This window comes from Myripristis murdjan, chromosome 3 (assembly GCF_902150065.1).
Source record: "Myripristis murdjan chromosome 3, fMyrMur1.1, whole genome shotgun sequence".
Lineage (NCBI taxonomy): Eukaryota > Metazoa > Chordata > Actinopteri > Holocentriformes > Holocentridae > Myripristis > Myripristis murdjan.
The window spans coordinates 39,475,863-39,501,289 of record NC_043982.1 but is presented as its reverse complement, the minus strand read 5'-3'; the positions used below and the strand labels follow the sequence as shown (position 1 = coordinate 39,501,289).

At 45.2% G+C, this 25,427-nt stretch overlaps 1 protein-coding gene and 1 long non-coding RNA gene across 2 annotated transcripts in view; one reads left to right on the top strand and one right to left on the bottom strand.

Moving 5' to 3' along the window:
- Positions 1 to 2,633: 2,633 nt before the first annotated feature.
- On the bottom strand, positions 2,634 to 4,125 carry LOC115357297 (uncharacterized). The gene is made up of 2 exons (XR_003928089.1): positions 4,022 to 4,125; positions 2,634 to 3,269 (listed from the first exon to the last, which is right to left on the bottom strand). It is a non-coding gene; the product is annotated as an uncharacterized LOC115357297 (long non-coding RNA).
- The window catches only part of znf536 (zinc finger protein 536), a 180,537-nt gene continuing 158,904 nt past the window's right edge, over positions 3,795 to 25,427 (top strand). Inside the window, exon 1 of the mRNA XM_030048719.1 lies at positions 3,795 to 4,644. Within this exon, the coding sequence (XP_029904579.1) occupies positions 4,627 to 4,644 (18 nt within the window). The 5' untranslated portion in view covers positions 3,795 to 4,626. The remainder of the gene's footprint in view (positions 4,645 to 25,427) is intronic.

The following is a 25,427-nucleotide window of genomic DNA, read 5'->3' as shown; positions in this document are numbered from 1 at the left end:
TCCTGCGTTCTGAAGACAATTTGTAATTAGAGGATTGTCCAAACTCCTGACCATAAACGATGAGATTAGGATTTTTATAGGGCAGGTAAAGTTTGGAACAGGTGATGGAGAGGAAAGATGCTCACTCCCCATGGAATGTGCATGGGATTAGGTGTTTGTGTGTGTGTGTGTGTGTGTGTGTGTGTGTGTGTGTGTGTGTGTGTGTGTGTTTGTGCGCAGGGAGGTGGTCCAGCAGTGGGCTCTGTTCCCTCCCAGCCGGACAGCCTGAGCCAGTCTGCCACTCGTGGGGCACGTTTCAGACGGGGCGGTGCCAACGTGCGCACACACACAAACATACGAATACACACACAGTCACACACACACACATGCACACACTCCTGGCTCCCTCCCCCAAAGAGGGTTAACCCTTACTGGGTTCTTAGACTTGTATCCAGGATGAACAGGTGGTCCCACAAAACATGGGCATCAATTTCCTCATGACTTATCCCAGTGTGTGTTTGTGTGTGTGTGTGTGTGTGTGTGTGTGTGTGTAAGAAAGAGAGAAAGAGAGAGAGGAGAGAAAGAGAGAGAGAGAGGGAAAGTGAGAGAGAGAGAGAGAGAGGGAGAGAAAGAGAGAGGAGGGAGGGATAGACAGACATTTTCTGCGTGAAGTAAGAGTACACTCTACGTTGTAGCATTAGTACGCCTTTGTGTGTGTGTGTGTGTGTGTGTGTGTGTGTGTGTGTGTGTGTGTGTGTGTGTCGGGGTATTGGTTTTGTTTATTACCAGTGTGGTTGGTGTACAGAGCAGCTTGTGGAGGGTCCCACCGCTGTGTGAAATTGACATCAGATGGCCGCTGCGACGAGAACAATATCACATCCAGTTTCCATTTAGCAAGGGACAGCTGAGATGTGTGCATGTGTGTGTGTGTATGTGTGTGCATGTATGTGTGTGTGTGTGTGTGTCCATTTGTTTGTGTACGAGTGTTCACTGGTTCGTGTCTGTGTGTGTGGCACCTGACCCCTGAGTCCGACCGCAGCAGGCACAGCTGTCAACACTTTACATCTAAAACCACTCGTTTTTGTGTGTGTGTGTGTGTGTGTGTGTGTGTGTGTGTTTCCCCCCTCCCCTGTCTGTTTTTTTGCAATCTCAATCTCTCAAATTCCACCGTCCGGCGTCGCTCCATTAAAGATAACTTGCATTGAGCCACGTCTTATTCCATCCAATCTGCCTCCTCCTCCTCCTCCTCCTCCTCTTCCTCCTGTCTCAAGTGATCCCTTCCCAGCAGAGAAAATCGAAGGTAAACCACTTTTACACCAAAATAGTGAGCGGCCCCATCGGATATTTTGGGTGTTGCGCAGTAAACCTCGTGTCGCCGAATAAGAAAGTCAACCTAAACCTGGTTTCAACATGGGCTGTAAAATGTGCTAAAGCCTTAACCCTTTATAGGGCACTCATTGAAATACTTTGAAATTCAAAAAAACAACCCTAGACTGTTATTAGAGAACATGACAGGACTTTATTACTTCTATAAAAAATTTTCTAAAATTTTCATTTTGTAATAGAAAATCAAAGCCATTGAGATTGGTCAAATGCCACAATCATGTGACCTGGGATGGAGAGCGATCTTTGCTGATTGGCTGGGTGAAGACCGAATGATTATTGAACTAACTGAGACAGGGGATGGGCCTGATATGTAAAATGTCTGAAATTACCAAAAATAGTCACTTGCCCTATAAAGGGTTAAGGGACAGTGTCAACATGTCACAATACAACATTATCACCGCAGTACTTCCAAGTTGTGTACGGTGTCTGATGGCTGCAGTGCTTCATCGAGATCCCTGAGGCTTTTTCACGGCTGCAGGCTTCCATGTCGGAGGAAAATACTCCACAATACTCCACACTGACTTCTCTTTATTTGTTCGTTTGTGATTTTTTTTTTTTTTTTTTTTTTTTTTGCGGTTCGCACCCCCCTCCCTGCAGACGTTTAGGAAAATATGAGTAAGTAAGCAAAGGGAAGGCAAAGAGAGAAGGAGAGAGGGAGAGAGAGAGAGAGAGAGAAAGGCGGAGAGCAGAATAGAGCTGAAGAGATAAACATAAACAGAGCAGGAGAAAGAAGGTTTCTCTCTGAGTCAGCGGGTTTTAGTAAAGTCTGATTAAACGAGGTGGGAAACCGCTTGGGTTAGTAAATAACAGAGGTGTCAAAATGTTGCTTAATGACCTGGATATCTGCTGCATGAAATATGTAGCTGCAGATCTACGCAGGAGCTGGATTTTTTTTTTTTTTTTTTCATTTTTTTTTTTTTTTTTTGCCTTAATGCCTTTATGTGCAGGGCGAGTTGGGATGTTTAAAACTACTTACCACATGTGGAGAGCATGTTTATTCGACTGGCTCGTCCACGGTCATTAGTTTTAAAATGACTGTATACACGCGGGCCTGTACATGAGATTCTATTGGCGACTCGGCTTCACTCTTATTTGTGTTACGAGCGCGTTGTCGCGTGCGGCGTGCAAAACTGGAAATGTCAAAATGCTGAAAAGTCCGTTTCAGAGAGGAAAAAAATCACCAAATTTAATAAATTATCGGGACAAGTCAGGGAATTTCAGTTCAAAATATTAGTAATGTAACCGAGTAATGTAAAACAGAGGAAAAATATCATGTTACATTGATTATGGTTCATGGAAATTTAACATTTTAGTGATGGAAAGTCACAGAAAAGTCACAATGTTACATGTGACATGTAGTGGGAACCCTGAAAAGTGGCATTAACGCTGTTCATTCTTAATTAATGCATGTCATAGGACGTTACAAGCATACAATACTCTAATGTGATTACAGTAGTGCATATTAAAGCAATAATACCAGCAAGGGCATTCTTTGCTTTGATTATGGGTGATGCAATAGGTATAAGCCAAAGCCGTGTACTGTTGGCAGCACTGAAGTAGCCATATTTATAGTAAAGCACATCCTGAAGGGTATCAGGGCTTACACAACAATTGCCAATGCATGTGCACGGTAAAATAAAAGCTTAATTCATTCATGCAAATGTCGAAAAACATGCGGAGAAAATGAGCAATCGGTACTTATCGCCCTTTATATTAAGAGCCGGCATTGCAATAAATAAAGCTTGACACAAACCACCTGCTGTGCAAATGCTTATAATGCACTTATAATACTCTTATAATCCCTCTATGATGCTTCATGTTGCCTTAGAGGGAAGAATATGTCCAGTTAGCATATAGGGAAGATGCTTGGAGGTCTGGCTTCCACGCTTCATCGCAGCCAAGCTCTACTGGGATGAGGAATGACCCCAAGGCAAAAAAAAAAAAAAAGGGTTATTAAGGGGAAAGTCCCAGTGAAATGCTTTAACAGCCAAGGAAGAGGAGGAGGAGGAGGAAGAGGAGGAAGAGGAGAGGGCTGCAAGCATTCAGAGGTTATCATCACAGCGCAGTCAGCAGGGCGATAGTCTCACCTTCCCCTCCTCTTCACGGGGGAGGGAAACCCTTTTTTTTTCTGAGGAGAGGACGGTGGAAGGATGAGGGGAGCGATGGCGATGATCTCAGCACTTTCCTTACACTCTCTCTCTCTCTCTCTCTCTCTCTCTCTCTCGCAGGGCTCCCTGAACAGCGCAGACCAGAGCAGAGCTGAAGGCTGAGACTGGCTTAACACAGCTAAGCACACTGTCACACTGTCTGAGAAACTACCCCCACCCAACCCCACCGTCTGAGGTGACTCAGGGCTTTTCGAGGAGTGGAGGGGAGGGGAGGGAGGGAGAGAGGGAGGGAGGGATGGAGAGAGAGAGAGAGGGTAGAGGTTGGGACTGATGGAAAAGAGAATCAGAGGAGGGGGAAAAAAAGACGGGATGCTGTGGTCGGGGGTCGATGGGAAGCATGTTGTGTAAAAAGAGAAGGAGACAGTGTGTGGCTAAAGGTGAACCGAGAGAGAGCGAGAGAGAGAGAGAGAGAGAGAGAGAGAGGGGAAATGGACAGGAGGAGAAGAGGTATCAGATGAGCCCGTGCAGCAGGTTGCAGTTATCCTCACCATGATGCAATCTGCGTGGGGCGGTGATGACGATCGGCCATGATGATGAGGATGATTATGATAATGACACACACACACACACATGCACACACACACACACACACTCCGATGCGCATGCACGCACACCCGCGAGCGCGCGCGGCAGTTGGCAGGGCCGTCCGTTTGCATCAGCTGGCCGTATATGAACGTACAGAAGGCCTGCATGGGCATATCAACAGATAATTCCTATTTAATCCCATCAGTTATCCGTTGTAGTAGAGTTACTCAGTCTATCTTTAAGTCCAAGCTGGCTCCCTCTCTCTCCCTCTCTTATCTCTTTTGTCTCCCTTCTCTCCGCTCTCCAGCCCAGAAGCTGCGTGTGGAGCATGATACATGAGCGCGGTGCATGTGTGTGTGTGTGTATGAGCTGACCTGTGTTTGCATGCTGCAACCACAATAAGAAAAGGGGGTGACAAACAAAAAAAAAAAAGTGCAATATAAGCCCAGAAGCGTGCCAGGAGAGCGGGGTAAAGAGCCTTGGAAACCTCCAGAGTGTTGTCTGTGTTGGAGTGGAGAGTGGAGAGTGGAGAGTGGAAGGAAAAACCCTGCAGGCCCCGAACACTGGCATGATCCGAGGACGCGAGGTTAGTTCACCTAGCCGCTATTTCTAGTCCGGCCGTGGAAATGCCTTCGCCGTCATGGCAGGAATATCTAGCCGAGGTGTCGGGGAACATGTTGCATTCGTCTGCTGATGGCGGGGCTGAAACATGGCAGCCACCGGGGTTGATTTATTTGGGCTGATATTGAAGTCGGGATTGACTGTCAGCCCCTGGTTTTGGCACCTCGATGCAGTGGTGTGACAGAGTCGGTGAACCCTTCTCTCCTCGCAGCACCTACTCCCATCCTTTCCTTTTGCTAAATTTGGACGCTGACGCTAAATGGATCTGCTATAATTCAGATGTGAGTGGGAGGATATATATATGTGTGATATGTGTGTGTGTGTGTGTGTGTGAGAGAGAGAGAGAGAAAGAGAGAGAGAGTGTGTGCAGCTGTGTGTGGTTGTAAAGTGAAGCATTATGGCAAAAAAAAAAAAAAGTCTGAATAATTTAGTGCTCACATTATTTTCTAATGCCATTCTTTAGAATCTGACTGCGTCACTCTAACAAATGCGTTTGTCGGAAAGTTTCGGGGGGATTTTGTAGGGCGCCTGTGAGCGGTGAGTGATGGCAACCAGCCGACTCTCAGCTCCCTCCCGTCTACCGACAGCTCTATGTGACCCCCCTGCGCCATATTCCTTTCTCAGAACTAACGCTGTGGCGAATCGAAACAAAAAGGCCACATATTTTATTTATGTGTCAAAAGTGCGGTGAAAGGAGGAGGAGGGAAGGAGGGCGCGGGGCGTATCACTCTATCCGTCGGTTGATATCACTCCATCCGTGCGGATCAATTCCCCCAGACAGAGGGAGATGAGAGAGGAGCGAGCACACGGGAGGGAGGGAGGGAGGGAGGGAGAGGAAGGAGAGCTGAAATGGTGGTCGTATTGATTTGTCAAAGAAATACAGCGTTGCGTGTTATGCTTAAACGTTCCACATAAACCTGAGCTGTCAGAGGCGGGCGGGCGGGCGGGCGGAGCGCTGACATGAGGCCACACAGACACGGACGGCGGATTTACCGCTTGGCCGCAGACCGCCGCTCGGCTCTCCGCGCCGCGGCGCAGGCCCCCGAGCTATCCCGGCATCACCTCGACCCCTTCAGCTTGAGCTTGACCACGGCTTTAGGTTGCAACCCAATTCCTCCAAATCCCGTCTCCTCCACCTTGATGCGCGCACGCCTGGGACTCACACGGCGCTCTGCTTCATTTTCCGGCGGCGACCTCCGTCTCGGTGTCGGTGAACGCGCTAAGTTTTCGGGGTGTCCCTTCCACGTGGAGATCCGATACCAAAAATTCGCCCGTCGTTTCTAGTCGATGGTTCATTTCAACGCCACGCTCTAAAACCGCAGCGTGCACTATGTCGAGTGATAAGAGGCCGCATGCATCATCCAATGTAAGCAGACTGACCTCAAAACTAATCCAACGGCATCAGAAAGGGTCAGATAGAAAGGGTCAGATAGACGCTTTATATTGTATTGCAAAATTATGCGTTTTGCATGTCGCGTTTTTCAAGTTCACGTCACATATTATCGACGTTTTAGTCATAAAAAAAGTTTGAGTTTTTTTCATTGCATAGCCTCCAGATTCATATATCTTAAATGACGCATTATTAATTCTTCATAGCTGATGTTTCCAGGTTTGTTATTGTAATCCACACTATTCCAAATGTGCAATCCTCTTAGCAGCAATTTCTCCCAACTTTCACTACCTGTACTTCAAAAATAGTTCCTGCTAGTTCAAGGTATTATGTCAAGGAGCTGCATATTACTAATCCTCTGCATAAAATTGCCAGCCTTAGCGCACGTCATTTAAGTTTACTTTCCATTTCACTGTAGAGGGGGATGTAAAGTTGCATTTTCTCACTTATAATGGCAGTTAACTACTATTATTCTACATGTACGCTCAGGAATTAAGAATCTACCAGGTACACATCAATGATTTTGGTGTCTGCATCATCATCTTTGAGCGGGTAAGAAGACCAATGGGCTGAATGTCTAAAAAAAAAATCAGTGTATTTCTGTTAATGTGTTGCAATCCCAGCTTCACCTGAAGTCCAACTTTCCATAATCACAGCCCCTGACTTTACCATCCCAACCCCCATCCCTCTACCAGATCCAGGCCATAATTGACCATAATCTGCAAAAAATCTGTTTTCCAAACAAGGCCTTGCATCTGCTGCTGCTTAGCTTCATCACATTCCTAACTTGTTAATAAGTACAGTAACCTCAGTCGGGGCGGGAAAAAAAACACTGTGACATTTTATTAAGATTTAACCCCAATTAAGACGCCCCGCACAAATTTAGCCGACCATGGTGAAAATCCCACATCCAGAAAAGACTAGGACAGCAACTTTGTGCTTAATTGGTTCAAGGAATCTGCCAGTGATCTTATCGTGTTTATCCAACCTCCAGAAAATGCATTTAGTCCCACATTTGACCATCGGGGAATGAAGGATAGCCCTCTTCCTTTTTGGGACCACATACCTGGCTCATGGACAAGAGGGGGAGGGGTGTGGGGGGTGCGTGAGGGGATGTGAAGGGGTGAAATTAAAGTGCAGTTAAAAGAAAAAAAAAAGAAAACTGGAGAAAAGAGCAGAGAGTGTGTGCAGGGCCATAAAAGGGATAGTTTAACCATTGATCGAGAGCAGTGGTGGAAATGGCAGCTGTAAATCAATTTTATCTTGGAGCAGCTAAAGAGTGTTTTCTAATGAGGTTAATACCACATAATGGCTAAATTCCTCTGCTTAAAAGATGCCCTCAAGGTGGTGGCGAGAGATAGATGTCGCCACGGAAAGCTTAACGCCTCGCCACTCGACACCAAGTGGAGGGATGCCGTTTTCTATAAGGCAGTTGGATCTTAAAGGAGTTTTATTAGTCGGAGTTTTTGTGTCCCACGACGGTTTAAATGCCGTTTCTCAGGCTTCTCTATCTCGGTGAGACTAAAAATTTCGGGAAAACACAGACTTCTTATCAGGTCAAAATAAAAGAGGATGAATGCTGACACAAGATTTTAGGTATCAGCGGTGTAAGAACAATTGTTATAGACTTTAAAATACCAGTTGAGCCCCATCAGCTGTGATATATTCTCATCCTGAGTCACAGTCGGCCATCATTTGGGCCAAAGTGTGTGACCAAAGTGTATTCGACGTACAGAGACACTGAAAAGAGGCAGAGCATTAGCAGACTGGTTCAAAATGGCACAGATAACTTGGGCTGGCTAGCATGCCACACTGGGACGGGCCAGAGGCTGCCGCTGAAAAGACAGAGTGACCCAGCACTAATAGACTGTGAATCAGGTTGGCCTCTGGCAAATAGTGGCGTTTATGAAATCTTTTATGTCATGGGAGACGAGGCCCGAGTGGTGGAAAGCGGAAACAAACACACACACACACACACACATGCACACACACATATACACAATGTCCATGTGCACAAAAATGCAGGCGCATCCGCAACATGCATGCATACTGTATCCACTGAGTCATGTAATATGTGCACTGGAGTTCAACCAGTAGACCAGTAGTGATTCAGATATTTTGGATTCAAGTTAAAGATTGCTGGTTTTTGTGCCAGTATCCAACAATGTATACATTTGACCATTCAAATAAATAAATAAATGCAATTATTAATTATTCTCCCAGATTTTTAATCCAGTCAGGGTGGAAAATGCACCATTAAAACCACTGAGACCGATCAAGATGTCATATTAGGATCAGCTCGGGTTAGCTGGGTTTCCCATGGAGAAACAGCAGAATATTGAACAATTCTACTTTAAATATCAAACTGTGTTGTATCTATAATTTTAGAGATGGATGACACTGTCCAATGTATTCAAGATATGCGAATTGTTTCTATGTAGTCGTCTAAATTTATCAAATTTGTATCCATTCAGTACAAACGTAAGCATGGCATGCACGCGTCAATGTGTAAAAAAATACATATGGCATGCAGCGATGCACAGTTACAGCAATGCTATGACAGAAAGTAAGATATCTGCCTTCCAAATCCAACAAACACACTGTATCCGCTCGGATGTGTGTGTGTGTGTGTGCATATGCAGAGAGAGAAAAAAAAAAAAAAATCAAGTACATTCAGCGCTCAGCATGAAACTTAAGGAAAGTTCATCTCCACAGACCTCTAGCATTGATCACTGGGGCCCTAAAGCTATTATCATGATCTAATTAGGTTTAACATAAGTCTGTGTCACGGCCCGGTGCAAGGCTGCCTTGTCCCCAATTCCACACTTTCACAGCATCCCTATTTAAAAATAGCACACATTTGCCACATGCACATGCAGGGAATACTAATATTTTATTTATTTAATTTTTCAATTACACTGAGATCCACTTTAAAGTCGGACTGAAATCAAAGCCGGCAAAAATGACATAATTCACGAAGCGGTGAACAAGCGTGGTGGAAGGGCTTCTTACTAAACTTTCCTCGTCTCAGTGCAACTTCAGGTTATTGTGTGTTTTTATAGTCTGCGCTAATCATAATCTGTGGGAAAATAAAGTGTAACCTCTAATTTTAAATTGATAATCCACCAGGTTTTGTATTTTTTTTTTTCTCTCTCTTTTTGGTGACCCCTCTGGTGACGAGCTGTCTCCGCTTTGGTGTTTCGGTGCATTTTGTTTACAGCAGGAATTAGGGCTGTAACAATTCATTCACCGTACCGATTGATCCATTGATCAGTTGTGCTGGTTCAGCGGTATCGATCTGTATAAATAAATAAATCAAATTATTCGCTTTGATGTTTGCCCTGGATTGATAGGAAATGTTTTCAGCTAAATCATTCACGTTTCTTTAAAAAAAAGGGGAAAAAAGGAAAAGAAATGAAAGAAATTGTTGATTTTTTCGCTTTTCAGCTACAAATTCTGGCTAAAAGAACCAAATGATGAAATTGATTTGTTCCAAAAAACCTAAAAGTTGTTCTTAAATTGAATCGCCGCCTTGTGAATTATCAAAGTGAATCTCTGTTCAGACTAAAATGGAGACACTTGTGGACAGTCTCACGAGGGACGACGCTGTGTGGTTCGGGTCTGGACTCGCTGTGCTCTGATCTCTCTGGATCTCAGAAGAATCTGCCTCTCTTAGGGAATTTTATGTGAGGAGCTGTAGGTAATTATTAGTGCTACACCTCCAATCTAAGTAAATTAAACGAACTGACATGAAGGTTACCTGATCTACCCACCCGCCCCACTCTGAGCCACACTGCCGAAACCCCATGCACCCCTTTGCCACGCCGTGTAAACATTTCTAGATCCGCCACTGGGAACAGTAAATATAAAACCGTTCATGAATCGAGTATTTTGTGGTATCGCTTGGTAACTGAGAGTAGCAAAACAGACATCTGTTTGTGGGCAAAAAAAAAAAAGAAAAAAAAAAAAGAAAGTTGCAGATTACTGCTTTAATTATATTGGAGGTGTGTGGAACGGCTGCCTGCTTAGGTTGTGATTTTCACATTAAAGCATCTGTTGTTTTCTCCAGTGAAAATGCCTAATATTAGTCTCCTGGCTCTCAAAATAATGCTACCATGAGACTGAAGTGACTCCAGATCTCGCAGCCATTCCTCTGCCTCTCCTCCGCTCTCCGTATTCCTCCGAGCGGAGTCGGAGACGAGATGATTTCCCCAGGTTCGCAAAGTGTAGAGGCTGAGACATGCAGCCAGTGACCTATAAAGAAGACCTTTAAGGTGTGCCCATTAATCCGCCTGTCAAAAATATTCTATATTTATAATAGAATACTATATTTATATGTTTTATGTAGCTTATATCTGGGCTGAGGTGCTCTAATACAGTTGTGAATTACCTGCGGTGACACCCTATTCATTTTCAGCATGATTAGCGGCGGCGGTGTGCGTGGCTGGCACAGTGGGTGGCTGTAGCCCAGTGCACACACTCATGGGCTCATTACGCCGTCGCATAGGTGTAATGGATTGACACCCCTCCCTTCTCACATGTACGTACACACACACGCACGCACACTCACAGGAACGAACATGAAAGCTTGCACACACGCTGAATACAGAAAGCCCTCTTGGCCTCGTCACAAAGCAACTTTTTTCAGTGTTGTACAATCTGAGCATCCACCGCAGACTTATTATTTCAGGGCCGGTCCGAGGAAAACCTCATGCTCGAAAACAACCAAAGCCAAAAAAAAAAAAAAAAAAAGAAAAAAGAAAAAGTGTTAAGAAGAATCCCCTTCCCTGCTCCTCCTGTGCCCTCTGTTATTATGAATAGAAGCGGTAAGAGAGAGAAGCATATACTCCATTCAGATCTGTTCATGGTTTCTGAAGGGCCACTCTCGCCAGACAAGGGCCCTCACTCCCCCCCTCCCCTTACCTCTTCCCCACACACACCTCCCCCCCCAACACCCCCCCCGCCACCCCCTCCCTCCGTCCTTTGATTGATATGTGAAATCCGTCTCTCTGCGATGCTCTAAAGGCAGTCCCTGTGTGCGTCTGAAAGGTGCTCATTGTCGAGTGGAGACCACTTTGTCAAGAAACAATCCTGTTCCCAAGGAAGCCGAGGAACGCCTTAAAAAAGATACAGCCCCTCATTGTGTACATTGGGGAACTTTAATTTTGCGTGTGAGGTCATTTTAATCCTGATGAATTTTATAGTAGCGGTTGTAGTTCAATGGCTGGTCGCCCTAATGCTCTAAAGAAGGAGGGAAATAAAGGAGGGAACGAGGAAGAATGAAAAACCCACCCACAGGCCCGCTGAACAATCCTAAACTTAAAGTGTCAGAGAGAGAGAGGAGAGAAAGAGAGAGGAGGAAGGGGAGAGGCCTTTGTTGATGGACACATTGGGATGTATTTAGGTTCTACAAAGGGGAATCCCTGAATGGAGGCTTGATTTCTGCTACAAGGTTTAAAAATGCGGGGCGCTAAAGATAGATTTGCCACGGGATAAAGTTTGTATAGGGTAATCTCTTAGGCCACAGAGGCTGACGCGAGTGAACCACCCAAAGACACTGCCTCTGAACGGATGCCAAACAGGAAAAAGGCAACAAGCTCGGAAGAAAGCGCTCCAACGCGGGCGTGCATCTCGAGCACAGCCAACGGTATGACTTGAGCATGCTTAATTGGCATATATTGGATTTTTCTAACCTCGTTTCATCACGTCTGACCCAGGTGAACTTTGCGGCGCGTCACAAAAGACGGTTTGTCATGTCAGAGTCTTATTGTACGGGATAATAGCTTGGTAACCTCCTAGGCTTCTCCTTTGTGCAAACTAAAGGTTTTATCTGAGCAGCGGTTTTGTCTTTTCGTCTGAGTTGCACTGCTGTTTTGTTGCCCGTCTGCCCTTTGGCCTCTGCTAGGTTTAGATTGGATGCCCGCCTATTAGACAGACACATTCGAAAGCAAACACAGAGTAGACGACGACGACAAAAAAGCAAAAAAAAAAAAAAAAAAAATCATCCGACTTGATAATGATGAACAACAACAACAATATTAGATCCTGGAACTTAAAGCACTAGATAAATATGTTAACATTACGTTTTATTTTCAGGCGGTCTTCAGAAATGCTGTTTCTGTCGCAGGAGGTTGCTCATCACCATTGTGGCTAAATGGAAACTGAATCTTGTTTGAGAAACGGCAGGGTGAGACCAAACAGCGTGATTCATAATGGTTATTTATGTACCATGTAGCTGAGACTCAGCGGGGGGCCAAAGCATGGTCTTTTACTAAGTACATCTCTTTCTGCTCAGTTTCTTCTCAGTTGGGCTTTGCCGGCCTGTCTTCCTGACAAATATTTCTCATATGGATACTGAAAATACATCATCTCGATGTTTTTGATCATCCCCGAAAATAATAAGAGTGTAGGAGTCTGCCGGTCTCGAGCAAAGAAACGAGGTGCATTCAAACAAGTTTGCAGTGCTGTGTCGTGCCAGTGGACTCAGACAGCCTGCAGAGGGAAATAGTTTGGGTAACCTCGAGAATCGTGTCTGCTCCTTAAGTGTGACTCTGTATACCTTGTAGATTCCCGTAACTGCCGCGGACACATAAGCACACCACCACTGACACTTAAAAACTGTTAGAAAATACTTTTTTTCCTCTTTTTTTTTTTTCCCTGTGACTTTGCTCCATCTCTCTCCGTTTTCCCCTCCTCCCTCTTTTCCCTCTGTTCTGAGTTGGAGGGATCCAAGAGCGCGATGGTGCATTACTAAGGACACCTGCTCTGTCGATGTGGCCAGGCACATTGACTGTGTGTGTGTGTGTGTGTGTGTGTGTGACTGTGTGTGTGTGCGCGCGCGTGCCTGTATTTATTCATTCATCAATTTTTAGGCTGAGACAGGGACCAAACCTACCGAAATTAAGCGAATCTGTCCATTTCTCCCTCAAATTATGCATTATGGGCTTTTAATTTAGCACCCCGCAAATGGCCGAGACTGTGCCCTTCTCAAGCTTTGGCACCGGAGAGGCACAGAGACGCAGACCGTCCAGTCATGAAGTGTTAAATAAAAAGGAGGGAAAACTATCACCTCCGGTTGGTGATCATCATAAAACACAAAAAACAACAAGCATTATACAAAATAAACTATTACATTTTTAGGAAAAAAAAAACCAAACTTGATTTATTGTTGCTGTCCTTCAAAAGAACCTATCCTCAGATAACTTAGGTCAGTTGGATGCTCGATAATGTATCGCACACTGTGGCTTTATATCATCAAGATTTGTGCCAGCCTGACAAAATAAAATTGTTTTATACTATTTTTTTCCCACAAATACTATGGATAAAGTGAGTTTTGGTGGCTTTATCCTGCAGTCCATCCTCGAGACAGTGGCTTTACCCTCCTGTATCCCTGCTGAAGCCACAAAGCACCCACCCTCCTCTTGTCATTTATTTGATTCCTGAGGAAAAAAAAAAAGAAAAAGAAAAGAAGAAAGGGGGAAAAAAAAAGAGATAAACTCTTTATTCCGGAAGCAAAAAAAAAAAAAAAAAAAAAATCGAGCAGCAGAGGCAGAGTTCAATACTTAAAGAGGGCACGATATGTTCTGTTACATTATACTTTCTTTTCGAGGGAAAGAGCAGGAGCGAGGGAGGCAAAAGGGCAGAGAAAAGGAATACTTTGCTATTTCATTACTGTCAGTTGAATGAGCTCTGTTCACATGCCCCCCCCCCCCCCACCTCACCACCCTATGCACCCACGGCCTCCCTCCCTCCTCCGCACCCCTCGCCCCATCGTACAAAAAAATTCTTATTCACTTAGTATGTAGGTCACATTACAGTGGTGTCTAGCTATTGGACATGGGCTTAGATAACTGTTTGTCGAGTATTAAATGCTTTCGCTGCCTCAGCAGCCTCTGCCACTGGTATTTCTCACACAGCTGTGCTACTGAAAGGAGGCAGCGCCGCAGCAAAAATCATGTCACACACACACACACACACACACACACACACACATGCAGACACACACACACACACTGGCACACATAGCTTTCAACTTCGAAATGTAGCTCTTTGTGCATACTTAAAGAAAAAAAAACTGCATTTCTTGTTTGCATACAACATTTTCTTCTCGCGTATAAAAAGTGCCTTATTTGACGCTCGAAATGAATTCTCCGAACGCGTTAAAGCGGCGTCTGTGAATGAGGAGCATGCGGCGGTGAATAGGAGGTAAACCCATTGACCTGAGGTGCTAACTCAAGCAGATGGATCTCTGCTTTTCTTTCCTCTTATCCCTGTTTGCTTTGGGTGACCTTGCACAGCAGCCCTAATGCAGTGTGTTCACATCGCGCTGCCCTAATGGCTCTGATAGGCCCCGGTGTGGCCAGGACTTTCCACTGAAAACACCCCTCCCCTGTCCCAGCGTCTCCGAACGCCGCCTCCTCGAGTGTACACACGCTGTTTACGATCGCCGCCGCGGCTTTAGATTTGAAAGGTATAGCCGAGAAAAAGGAAATTGAATCTTTTCTTCCAGCAGGATTCAAGGCGGCAGTGAAGTGTTCACTTGAAACAGAGCGGCGCGAGACGAGGGGGGGGGGGGACCTCGCTGCTGTAAATTCTTGCCCTCTGTTGTCTTTTCATGGATTGAAAGTTGCAAGAAGGGTGTATGTGTGTGTGTGTGTGTGTGTGTGTGTGTGTGTGTGTGTGTTTAGGCTATGTGTGTGTTATCCTTCTCTCCCTCTGTCCTTTGTATGAAATGAGCCCAGATGGTGATTGATTTTTCAAGTGCTGACATCCCTGCTTGAGAAGCACCCCTCCTTTCTACACACACACACACACACACACACACACACACACACACCCTTCTTTGTGCCGAGCAAGTGAAGCACGCTAACATTTCGGTGCCATCATCATCTTTGTGACCGCCAACAACCGCCATTGATTGACAAAGTACGCATGCAAACAAACAGACACACACACACACACACAAACACACACACATATACGTGGACACAAACAATCACACACACACACAGAAACACAAGCACAGACCAATCCATCGTGGCCGTGTTTGCAGATGCAGACTCGGGGCTGGCAAAGATGAAAACGGGGTTAAAATGAAAGATTAAACACCTAGAAGATGATCGGTGTCATATCTGACGCCCACTGACTCAAAATGATGTTTAAGAAGCGAAGTTATGACTCACGGCGGAGACAGAGGAAGAGATACACTTACACGGCTTTTGTTTTTAAACATCGCATACACTTATTATAGCCGACTGGGTGCAACAGAGGAATAAACTTCAACTTCTGCATCACAAAAAAAAAAAAGACCCAAAAATCCAGAGACAGTCAACTCGAGGTGTGAACCTTTGGCTTGACAGAGATCGAGTCTGATTCCTGACTCGCGAGCTGGTGAATGTCATATATTCTTTCTATTTTATGTTTATTTTTATTTTATTTTTTTATTTTTATTTATTACTATTATTATTTATTTATTTATTTATTTATTTATTTTATTTTTATTTTATTTTTTTAATATTTATTTTATTTTATTTTAATTAATTAATTAATTTATTTATTAATTTATTTATTTTATTATTACTATTGTTATTATTATTATTATTTTTATTTTTTACTTTTATTTTTTACTTGCACAGTGCTGGAGTTGTACCTGTACATTCATGCATGTGACGAATAAATCTTGAATCTTGAATCTTGAATCTCGATCTAATTCGTGAATTCGCCTTTTTCTGTCGGAGCGAGCCGGTTCGGGTGGGCGAAACCGCGATTCAGATCGGCGACTCGACTCGGCACGTTCGCATCGAGTGAAAGACGATCCTTTGTCTTCTGCGACGTGAAAACAAACCAGACAACAGGGCGACTCGGTCATGCAGTTCACCGTATCCTGTGACTTCACCGCAGTGTCGCCGCTGCAGGACGGACACCAACACTGGGCTATTTCTGGAATGGCGAATGATTCGGTTCAAAGCGTTTTGCACGGAGGTCAGAAAGATTTTTTATTTTTATTTATTTATTTTATTTTTTTCAGCAGATCAATGCGGTTGAATTGGCAGATTTGGATAATCGATGCATCAATGCAATGGATGCAGCTTTTGCGTTATAAACACCGCTCGGAGCAAAGTGTGCAGAAAAGAGGCCGAGTGAGACGGAAGGCGAGAGATGGTGATTTTATGGAGGGGAAATCATTCAGCGGGGATAAAGAGAGAGACAGATAGTCGTCGTCGTCGGTGGGCATGGGGTAGGGTATGGTGACAGGGCTCTGTGTGTGCCGCGGCAGCCCCATTGAGTCAAAGTGGCTGTGTGGCTAAATGATGTCATTGGCTAACTAGGCGTTCTCAGGCCATTGCCTCTGTTTGCGTGACTAAATACATACAATTAAGGCCTCGGCACTTCTCAATCTCTGTGAACTCATTGTTATCCCCGGGTTCAAGTGCACTGATAATGGGGGCCGGAGGAAAACAGGCGTAGCAACGAGAGAGAGAGAGAGAGCGAGCGAGAGAGAAAAAGAGTGTGAGAGAGAGAGAGAGAGCTGGTGGGTAAAATAGACGTCTCATTATTAGTGGCATTCTCTTTCGCCCCAACAGCGCCGCTAACCCCTGCTCACTCATCTGTCTCTTTTCCTGCCTTTTTTTTTTTTTTCTTCCTTTGGCATTTTCTCTCTCTGCCTCTTTTTTTTGTTGTTTTTATTGTTTTTATTTCACTTTATTTGCTGTTTTCCGCCTTTCTCTCTCTGTTTGGCGATCGTTTCCTTCTCTCCTTCGCTCTCTCTCTCTCTCTCTGTGTTTCCCTCGGTGTCTCTCACCCCTCTGTCCTCTTTTGTTATGTGAGGATGCTTTGTGTAAGCCAGTGTTTGCCCCCATACAGCGGGTGATTTTCACATAGGGGCTGAGAATGACGCACACCTTTTTACCATTGTAACCAGTTGCACATTGTGAAAGAGGCCTCTCTCTCTCTCTCTCTCTCTCTCTCGCTCCGTCATTCTCTGCGACTGTTTCTCGTCCATTCCCTCCCCCTCTCCTCTGCTTAATGCCGCCTCTAAATGCATCATTAGACAGTTAGGCTGCTGTGAAAGTGGTAGGACAGTGGACGAGCAGGCAAACGAAGAGGAAATAGCCAGTTAGATTCGTTCTGATGCGAGTGAGATTGTGATTTTTCAGCACAACTACCCCTCCGCTCCCCCCCCTCCATATAAATACACACACACACACACACACACACACACACACACATGCAAGTCTTTCCTCCCTCAGTTGAAAAGCCGTTCAAATGGAGTTTGCGTCTGCTTTGCGACTTTGAGAAGTCCATACGAGCGGTGTCGTCGTCCTCGTTTTGTGCACACATTTTGTAATTGACGCCTTAAAATGTGATTTTCCCCTTAAATTTCCCCTTAAGTGAGAAGAAATGTCACATACGGTATATGTTCTGTATCTTACCTGAAGCTAAATCACACTTACAGTGAGTGAAGTATCCAAAACCCAGATGTCTTTGTTTTACGGCTGCAGCATTATATCAGAGAGAAAACCTCTGCATGTCTTTTGCATCATTTTCTACGTATTTCCCTGGAATTCAGCAGGACATGTCGGGTATCTTTGGAAACCTTGGGATTTCCACTAGAATCTGCAATAAAGTTCTGTGGTTTTGAGCGAAGATCAGCTGCGCAGCGTGCATTTGTAATGCCGAGCCCACTGCTGCAGCCGGCAGGGCTTTGGAGGCTGTAAGTTGCAAGCTTTAAAAGGATATCCTCATATCTTGAACTGTACTGATTTGTACTTTATTGGCTGCATTGGACTGAAAGTTTCCGGATTTATTGGATTTGATTCTGGATGAAACCGTAGAACAAACGGACAAACCTTTTCCCAAAAATTTGGGGGAAAAAAAACAAAAAAAAACAAGTGCATCGGAGTGACTGAAAAAGAAATCTGAAAGTGAAAATCAAAACCTCACTGTAGCCCATTCAGAGCAATGTTGGACGAGTGGAGGTCACATTGTGGTTTCCCCTCTGTGTGCACACACACATCAACACACACACAGGCACACACACACACACACACACACCCCAGATCAAGTGTAAACGTCTGCAGCGAGACTTCCCTGATGGCCTCGACACTTGACAGTGATGCCCTCAAGTCCCGAAGAAAACTCGGTAACTGGAGAACGATTGCTTCTGTCTGTCTTGAGTAACTGGATCGCCACGCCGTCCTCCCTGCCCACAGGCACACACACACACACACACACACACACACACACAACCACAGACACACAGAAATACCTCCGATGCGCACACGCACACACAGACACACACACAAACTTCCCAATCTATCTCTGTTCCCTTTAGACACAGATACTTCTGACCAGAGGAAGGAAGGGAAGTTCAACTCTCTCTGTCTCTCTCTCTCACACACACACACACACACACACACATGCACACACACACACACACACACACTCTCTCTCTCTCTTGTGTGGCGACCCACTCATCCCCCAAGCTTCACTGGGTATTTCTCTCTGCGTGTGTGTGTGTCTGTTCCTGTGATATGACCCTCTGAGACGAGAGGGTGTGTTTGAGGTGCGGCGGGGGGGGGCGGGCGGGCGTCGGGGAGGGAGGAGGGGAGGGGCGGCGCGTTCCCCTCCAGTCGTCGGCGGGGCGCAGCGGCGGCAGCCTAGGTAAATGGATCTTATTTAGCGGCGCGTCAACACGTGTAAGGGGGCCTACGGCTCATTACTCTGGGCCCCGATCCTCTCTGCTCGCCCACTGATGGATGGCATGGGGCTTCTGGGAGGAGAAGGAAGGGTGGGGGGTGGGGGGGGTGGGGGGGGTGGGGTGTCTGCAGGACGGACATCGACCCCGGACTCCCTTCCAGACTTCCTTTTCTCTCCTCTCTCCTTCCTCAGATCCTTCCGCTCTCTGTCTCGGTGCTTTTTTGTTCAAGTCATAATCGTCTGTTTTATTGCTCGGTGTCGCTGAGTGATAAAACACAAAAGGGCGTCCACTTCACCGAGCGTCACACATTTCGCTCTTCTAAACACTTCTAAAACGCCGGGTTCTTCTTTCCTGCTGCACAGGAAGTGACGTGTTTCACATTGCCGGTTTGTTTGGATCAAACAGAACGAGAACGTCTGTACGGTTCAAATAATATGACATCAAATAGGTCACAGCAATGACCGTATAAAAAAAGACGCAATAATAACACAAAAATCTTGAATTCAAATGATGCATTTCTGTCATATTTTTATTTTCTGTGTAATTTTTTCCCCTGTTTTTCTCCTTTCTCTCCTTTTTTATGGCTCTCGTCTCTCAGGCGGTGTGTTTGCCAAAGCAGTATACAACATGTAGGTTTTCCAAAACCAACATGCAACAGCTCAGTGTGCAGATCACACTGAGATGAATAATTATCGGGGTTGAGAACATGCACTGTACAATAGCAGATAATCACCAGTATCCATATGCAAGTGTTTTGCATTAAGAGCCCGGAGGTTCGCTTATCGAAAGCCGCCGGCTAAACTCACTCTCTCTTTTATCGTCGCTTCCACCCCGTGCACGCCTGGCGGTCTGTGGTCGATGACAAATCTGAGAGTTTGGCAAATCCCAGGTCAGGTTTGCTGTTTCAAGGCCCGGGCCAGGTAGCGAGCACGGCTGCGGTCGTGTCCCGACCCCCTTTAACCGCAAAACTGGGGTTCAAGCCCAGTTCTCCACATGCACAGCAGTTTTCAACCCTGACATTAGCTCCCTGTCACTTAATTGTTACCAGCACACAAACCTGCACTGTAAAAAAGTCCTGAGTATGACACACACACACACACACACACACACACACAGTAATTCCACAGCACAGAGTCAAGTCCCTCTCTCTTAAGCTCGTAGAGCATTCCTCTCATTCATGGAAGCAGGGCCCTCCTAGTGAAGCGCTTAATTGGCTGCAGATTGCTCTTTAACCTCAGGGTTACATCACACACACACACACACACACACACACACACACACACAAAGGCACACATGCATGCAAACACACTCATGCGCACACACACACACGCACCACTTGTGCAGGCTGTTAAAGTCTTAAGGGAAATGGAGTGCGGTTTTTACAATGCTGTGGGGAGGTCAAAGGTCAACAGATTTGTAACAGCCGATCTCTAAGGATCTGTCAGTCAAGGCCGAGATGCTGTGGTGGCTACCGCGCACTCACACACACACACACACACACACACACATATACACATATACACACACACACTCATCTATTTGGGTGCTTTCCTCTTACTCCAGCCTGTCATCTCAAAGCTTCTTCTCCACTTAAGTCTTTTTTTTTTCCTCTTTTCAAAAGTGTCTGCAGAGATGTGAGCGTTTCCTCTTTTTGATTCAGTCTGGTCAAACATGCTGGACGCGATCCGACGCAAACCAAAAACCACAGCGACTTTACACTCGGTTCAGGGAGTTTGGGTCCCGCCAGTCACCTCTGTACATGGGTCCAAGTGAAATGTCTCGGTCCCAAGGCGATCCCTTTAGCCCTCTGCCCAACTGGGACGGCTGTTACAGTTTGGGTCTTTCAGTTCCCGGCCCAGCTGGGATGTGTCTGCCCGCCTGCCCCGCTGGGACCGCAGTACTTCTTCATCAAAACAGAAGCTCCGACTGTCGGTGAGATTAAACTCTGGCTGAGGAGAAAGCGCACAAGCCTGTTAGCGCTGGTCTTATCAGAGTTAAGAGAACATCCAGTCGACATATCCGGATTCTGCCGAGGCTTTGCGTCGACAGATTTGTATCAAATTAAGGGGCGAGGGAAATATTTTGTAATTTTTTTTTTTTTTTTTTTTTGCTCTGTAGCAGCACTTCACATTTGGATATTAAAGTGCTAATCAGTGAGATTTGTGCATTTAAAAAAAAAAAAAAAAAAAGTGTCCAATTTAAGTGCAAAGTGCTAATTGCTGTAGTGCTTTAAAAAAAAAAATAAAAAATCAGTTCTTGTCCAAGACATCACCCGATAATCAAACAATGTAGGCAGGATCGTGACGTCGCTCTCTTTGGATTTTGTGTTCATGAAGTTAAATTTTCCCTTTTCTTTGTCTGATCAGCCCTGGTAGCTGTTGCTGCTCATGCTAACTACCCAGTTCTTCTTCTTCTTCTTCTTCTTCTTCTTCTTCTTCCTCTGTTTATTCCAAACAAACCGGAATCGTAAAACGCATCAATTCCTGTGCAGCGGAGGAAGCCAGACAAGAGCTATCGTGCAACATCTAAAAGCATGAACTGGCTATTTTGAATTGCCATTGCAATACATCATTTCGCGATGGAAAGTGTATTTATTATCTGGAAAATGTAGTGGATTATTACTTTAAAGATTACTGTAGAAGTCGTCATAGTAATAAAAAAAAGAGCCATTAACAGTTGGATATTTCCAGTGTATTCCTTTGTTTGCATGGTAATTTAGGCATGTTTATGTAATTTGTGTATGTGTGCATGTGCATGTATGTGTGTGTGTGTTTTTTCCCCCATCTCCCTCTCTGCCTTCTCTCTATTGTTTGTGATATGTGGTGAATATGCTTTTCTGCATGACTCACTCTCTTCTTCCAAAAGAATTAAGATCTGTGTGTTTCTCCCCCGAATTAGCTTTACACTCTTATCCAAGCGCATGAAGGAACTTACCGCTAATATGATTGTGTTCGATGGGGAAAGAGAGAGAGAGAGAAAAGAGATTGAAAGAGAGACAGAGAGAGACAAAAAAGAGAGAGAAGAAAGAGGCAAAAGAGAGGGAACATTAGTTCTTTGAAGCAGTGAGTCACTTTAGATTTAAATGCTCTTTTTGATGAGCTTGTACTTGAGGAGCTAAAATCAGCATGCAAGAAACACACAATTTTTTTTTTTTTTTTTTTTGTTGCGCCCGGACGTATAAACGTATAGTACGGCATTCAGACATCTGACAAAATGATAGATTGCCATACAAAAATGAGTTGAGAGTAATTGGAAAAAAGGACCCTGTTAGAGACTCAGTAATGCCTGCCAGTCCGTCCATTGTGCAGGCTTATGAATGATTAAGCTACTGTAGCAACAAGGGCAGATCATATTACAGACGCCATTTTGTTAGTTCCCTCCACAATCTTTCATATCTCCACCCGTCGTTTACCAGATTTATTCCAAACAGGATGATGGTGGTGGTGTGTGTGTGTGGGGGGGGAGTAGGAGTCTGTGTGTGTGTGTGTGGGTGCGCACAGGGTGGCATGCTCAGAGTTAATGCCACAAATTGTTGTTAGATGCAGGTCTCCCTCTGCCATGCGTTTTGGACAGGAAGGCAACGTGATTGGCTTTGTTCACTCTTCCTGGCAGCCGCCACCAGCTGACATCTGTTCCCTCCTAACCACTCAGACTTATCTCCATCAGGGAACACACACACACACACATGCACACACATACACGCGCGCGCACACTGTCACGTAAAAACAGACACATGTGCGCACACCAAATTCACACGCTTCCCTCCACACGTTCACAGACATGCGGGCTCATGCACAAATTTTTTTTTTCGCCGTAATGGAGAGTTCGCCGTGCCAGTTGTATGTGGGCTGCAAATGGATAAGTGCATTCACATATGCATCGAATGCCGAGAAACTGATTGTACAAACAGATCGTACGGTACGGCGGAGGAAGACGCTCACCAAAATAAAGCAAAAAAAAAAAAAAAAAGCATGCACATAAATAGTCATGCAAAATTGGGTTCAAGCACTAGAAGGGGTAAAAATGAGAGAGAGAGTGTGTGTAGGGGGGGGCAAAAAGGACAGAAAAGAAACTAAAAGAAAGCGTGCCTGCATTATTAGCCGTACTTGAATCCACACTGTACAGAAATGATTAAGGGAAAAAAAAAAAAAAAAAAAAAGACTAGACTGGCATGGATTGGATGAGAGGAGAGAAAGCGGCTGATTTGCTTATGCATTCAGGGCTGATTGTGGCGGCGTTGCAAATCTTATTGCATTGCTAATTTATATTATTGGCGGCTGAGTCCCTGGCACCGAGGCCTGGGCGTATATCTTAGACATGTGGAATCTGAAGGCAAAGTGGCATGAACGCTCTCTGGGTAGACGAATAAAGAATTTCTGTCAGTTTTTGCCCCCCCCCCCCCCCCCCCCTCCTCTTAAGCAAATAACCGTCTGCAAAGCTGGCCAATGTATAAAAGACGTCATGTTTTGTTTTTTTTTTGTTTTTTGTTTTTTTTCCCCCTTCTGAGATGAGAAGATTTACAAAAAAGAAAAGAAAAAAGAGGAAGGGTGGATGGAGAAAAAAGGACAGAGGTCTGAGTGTGAGAGGAGGAGGCTGTTTGAAATTAGCCCTCCACTCTGGGGTCCTGGGAAATGAACGTGACACGTCCAGATTCGGTGTTTTTGTTGCAATTACCAGCAAACAGCAGATGAATTCTTTGCGAGCCGTGTCTGCCGGAGAGCGTATGCTCCTGTGCACACGTGTGTGTGTGTGCGCGCGCATGTGTGTGTGGAGTGAGTACATGTGTGGATGTGTGCATGCATGTGGGTACTGATGTGCAAGCATGGGTGTGTGTATGTTATATTTCTGCATATGTGTGCGCATGGAAGTTCATGTGCGGATTTGTGTGTGTGTGTGTGGGAGTGCATGCGTGTTTGTGTGTGTGTGTGTGTGTGTGTGTGTGTGTATGTGTGAGAGCAGGTGGCAGGCATATTTGAAGATGACAGTAGGGGTCTGACCCATGCCAGCCCCAATAAAGCGGCCTTGTGATGGAGCTTATTTGACACACCATCCCCAGGGCTCTAAGGTCTTTCTCTCTCTCTCTCTCTCTCTCTCACACACACACACACACACACACACACACACACACACACACACACACACGGAGCGCCTGCTTTCTCTGGCGGTGCTCCCCGTCAGATAGTTAAGGCTGCACTCTTTGATTACCGCGGGTGTGTGTGTGTGGGGTCTGTGTGTGGTCCGGTGTGACGCCATGCGTTTGTTGCGAGCGCTAACAGTATCGATCCACCTCGTCACCTCCGCGCTCCGAGCACCCACTCATATTTCCAGTTTGGTACCGACCTGCCTAAGTCTGTTTGGAAATGTTTTGAAGAGGGCGCCTGCCGTTGTATAGTCAAGCCGAATCATTTGGAGTCAATCAGCGTTGCGCCGTGCGTCACGCTAAAAAGCACAAAAAACCCCCACTGTGAATACAACAGAGGACTCGAATGCACAGTCTTACGATAATGAAATTTGAAAACACCGGCTCTGAAAACGTGAACCAGATTTTGAGTTTTGTACGACTTCGGAAAAGTCGAGCCACTTGTGGTCATTTTCATTGTTTATTCGGGGGTTGCAGCTCTGATTGAGAGCATGCAGTGACAAAGTATGGGATATTTGTTTTCCTCTTAATCAAATTGTTTTTGTCTGCTGCTGAGGAAAATGAAAAAAAGTGTTTTCCTCTTTCTGTTCACACATGCAGTCTGACCCTTACACCCGGACTTACCCCCAAAGTATCCGCAGTTTCCCAGATCTCCTAAACTCTGCTCAGACATGTAAATACTCCGATGCACAGACACACACATACAGCCGTCGCTTCAGTGTGGCTGTGCTCTGAGTGTTTAACATATTGTCTGTGAATGCTCATGAGGAGAGCATGGAAAGCAGAAGAGAGTTACAGCAGCTGTGTCATACATCAGCATGACAGTAATGCTGCGAGAGAGAGAGAGAGAGAGAGAGAGAGAGAGAGAGAGAGAGAGAGAGAGAGAGAGAGAGAAAGGGGGCGGGAGGGGGGGGGGCAGGTAGGATGTAACCTGTCACACAGACAAAGATCCCATCTCATCTCTCGTCTGAAGCACCAAGGAGAGAGAAATGGCCTTTTGCATGTGAGATAAAGAGAGAGAGAGAGAGAGAGAGAGAGAGAGAGACCTTGGAGCACTGAAGCCGCACAAGACAACTGGGTAAAAACATGTCTGAACTTCAATACCCAGAATTCCTGCAGGCTGATGTCAGTAAACTACGCACAGCCCGCTGCCGGTCCTGGATGCTTGGGGCCAAAAGATATGACGGAAACGAGAGAAACGAAAAAGTTGTGAATGTTACCGAATACTAGGAATTTGTATGATTGTGAAAAAAAAAAAATAAATAAATAATAATAATAATAAAATCTGACAAAGTGGATGTAAGTCATGGCAAATGATTGATCCACTCTTCCAAAAGACTGAGAGAGAGAGAAAGGATGATTGGGTGCGTGTTTGGGCGTCTTGGTCAATTTCAAGTTGTGTGTCAGTCTTTGGATGTTTAGAGAGAGGTAAAAAGGTAAAAAAAAAAAAAAAAAAAAAGAGAAGATTTACAGAGAGCCCCCTGTAAACCTTGGACTGGAATGTATGACATGCATTAA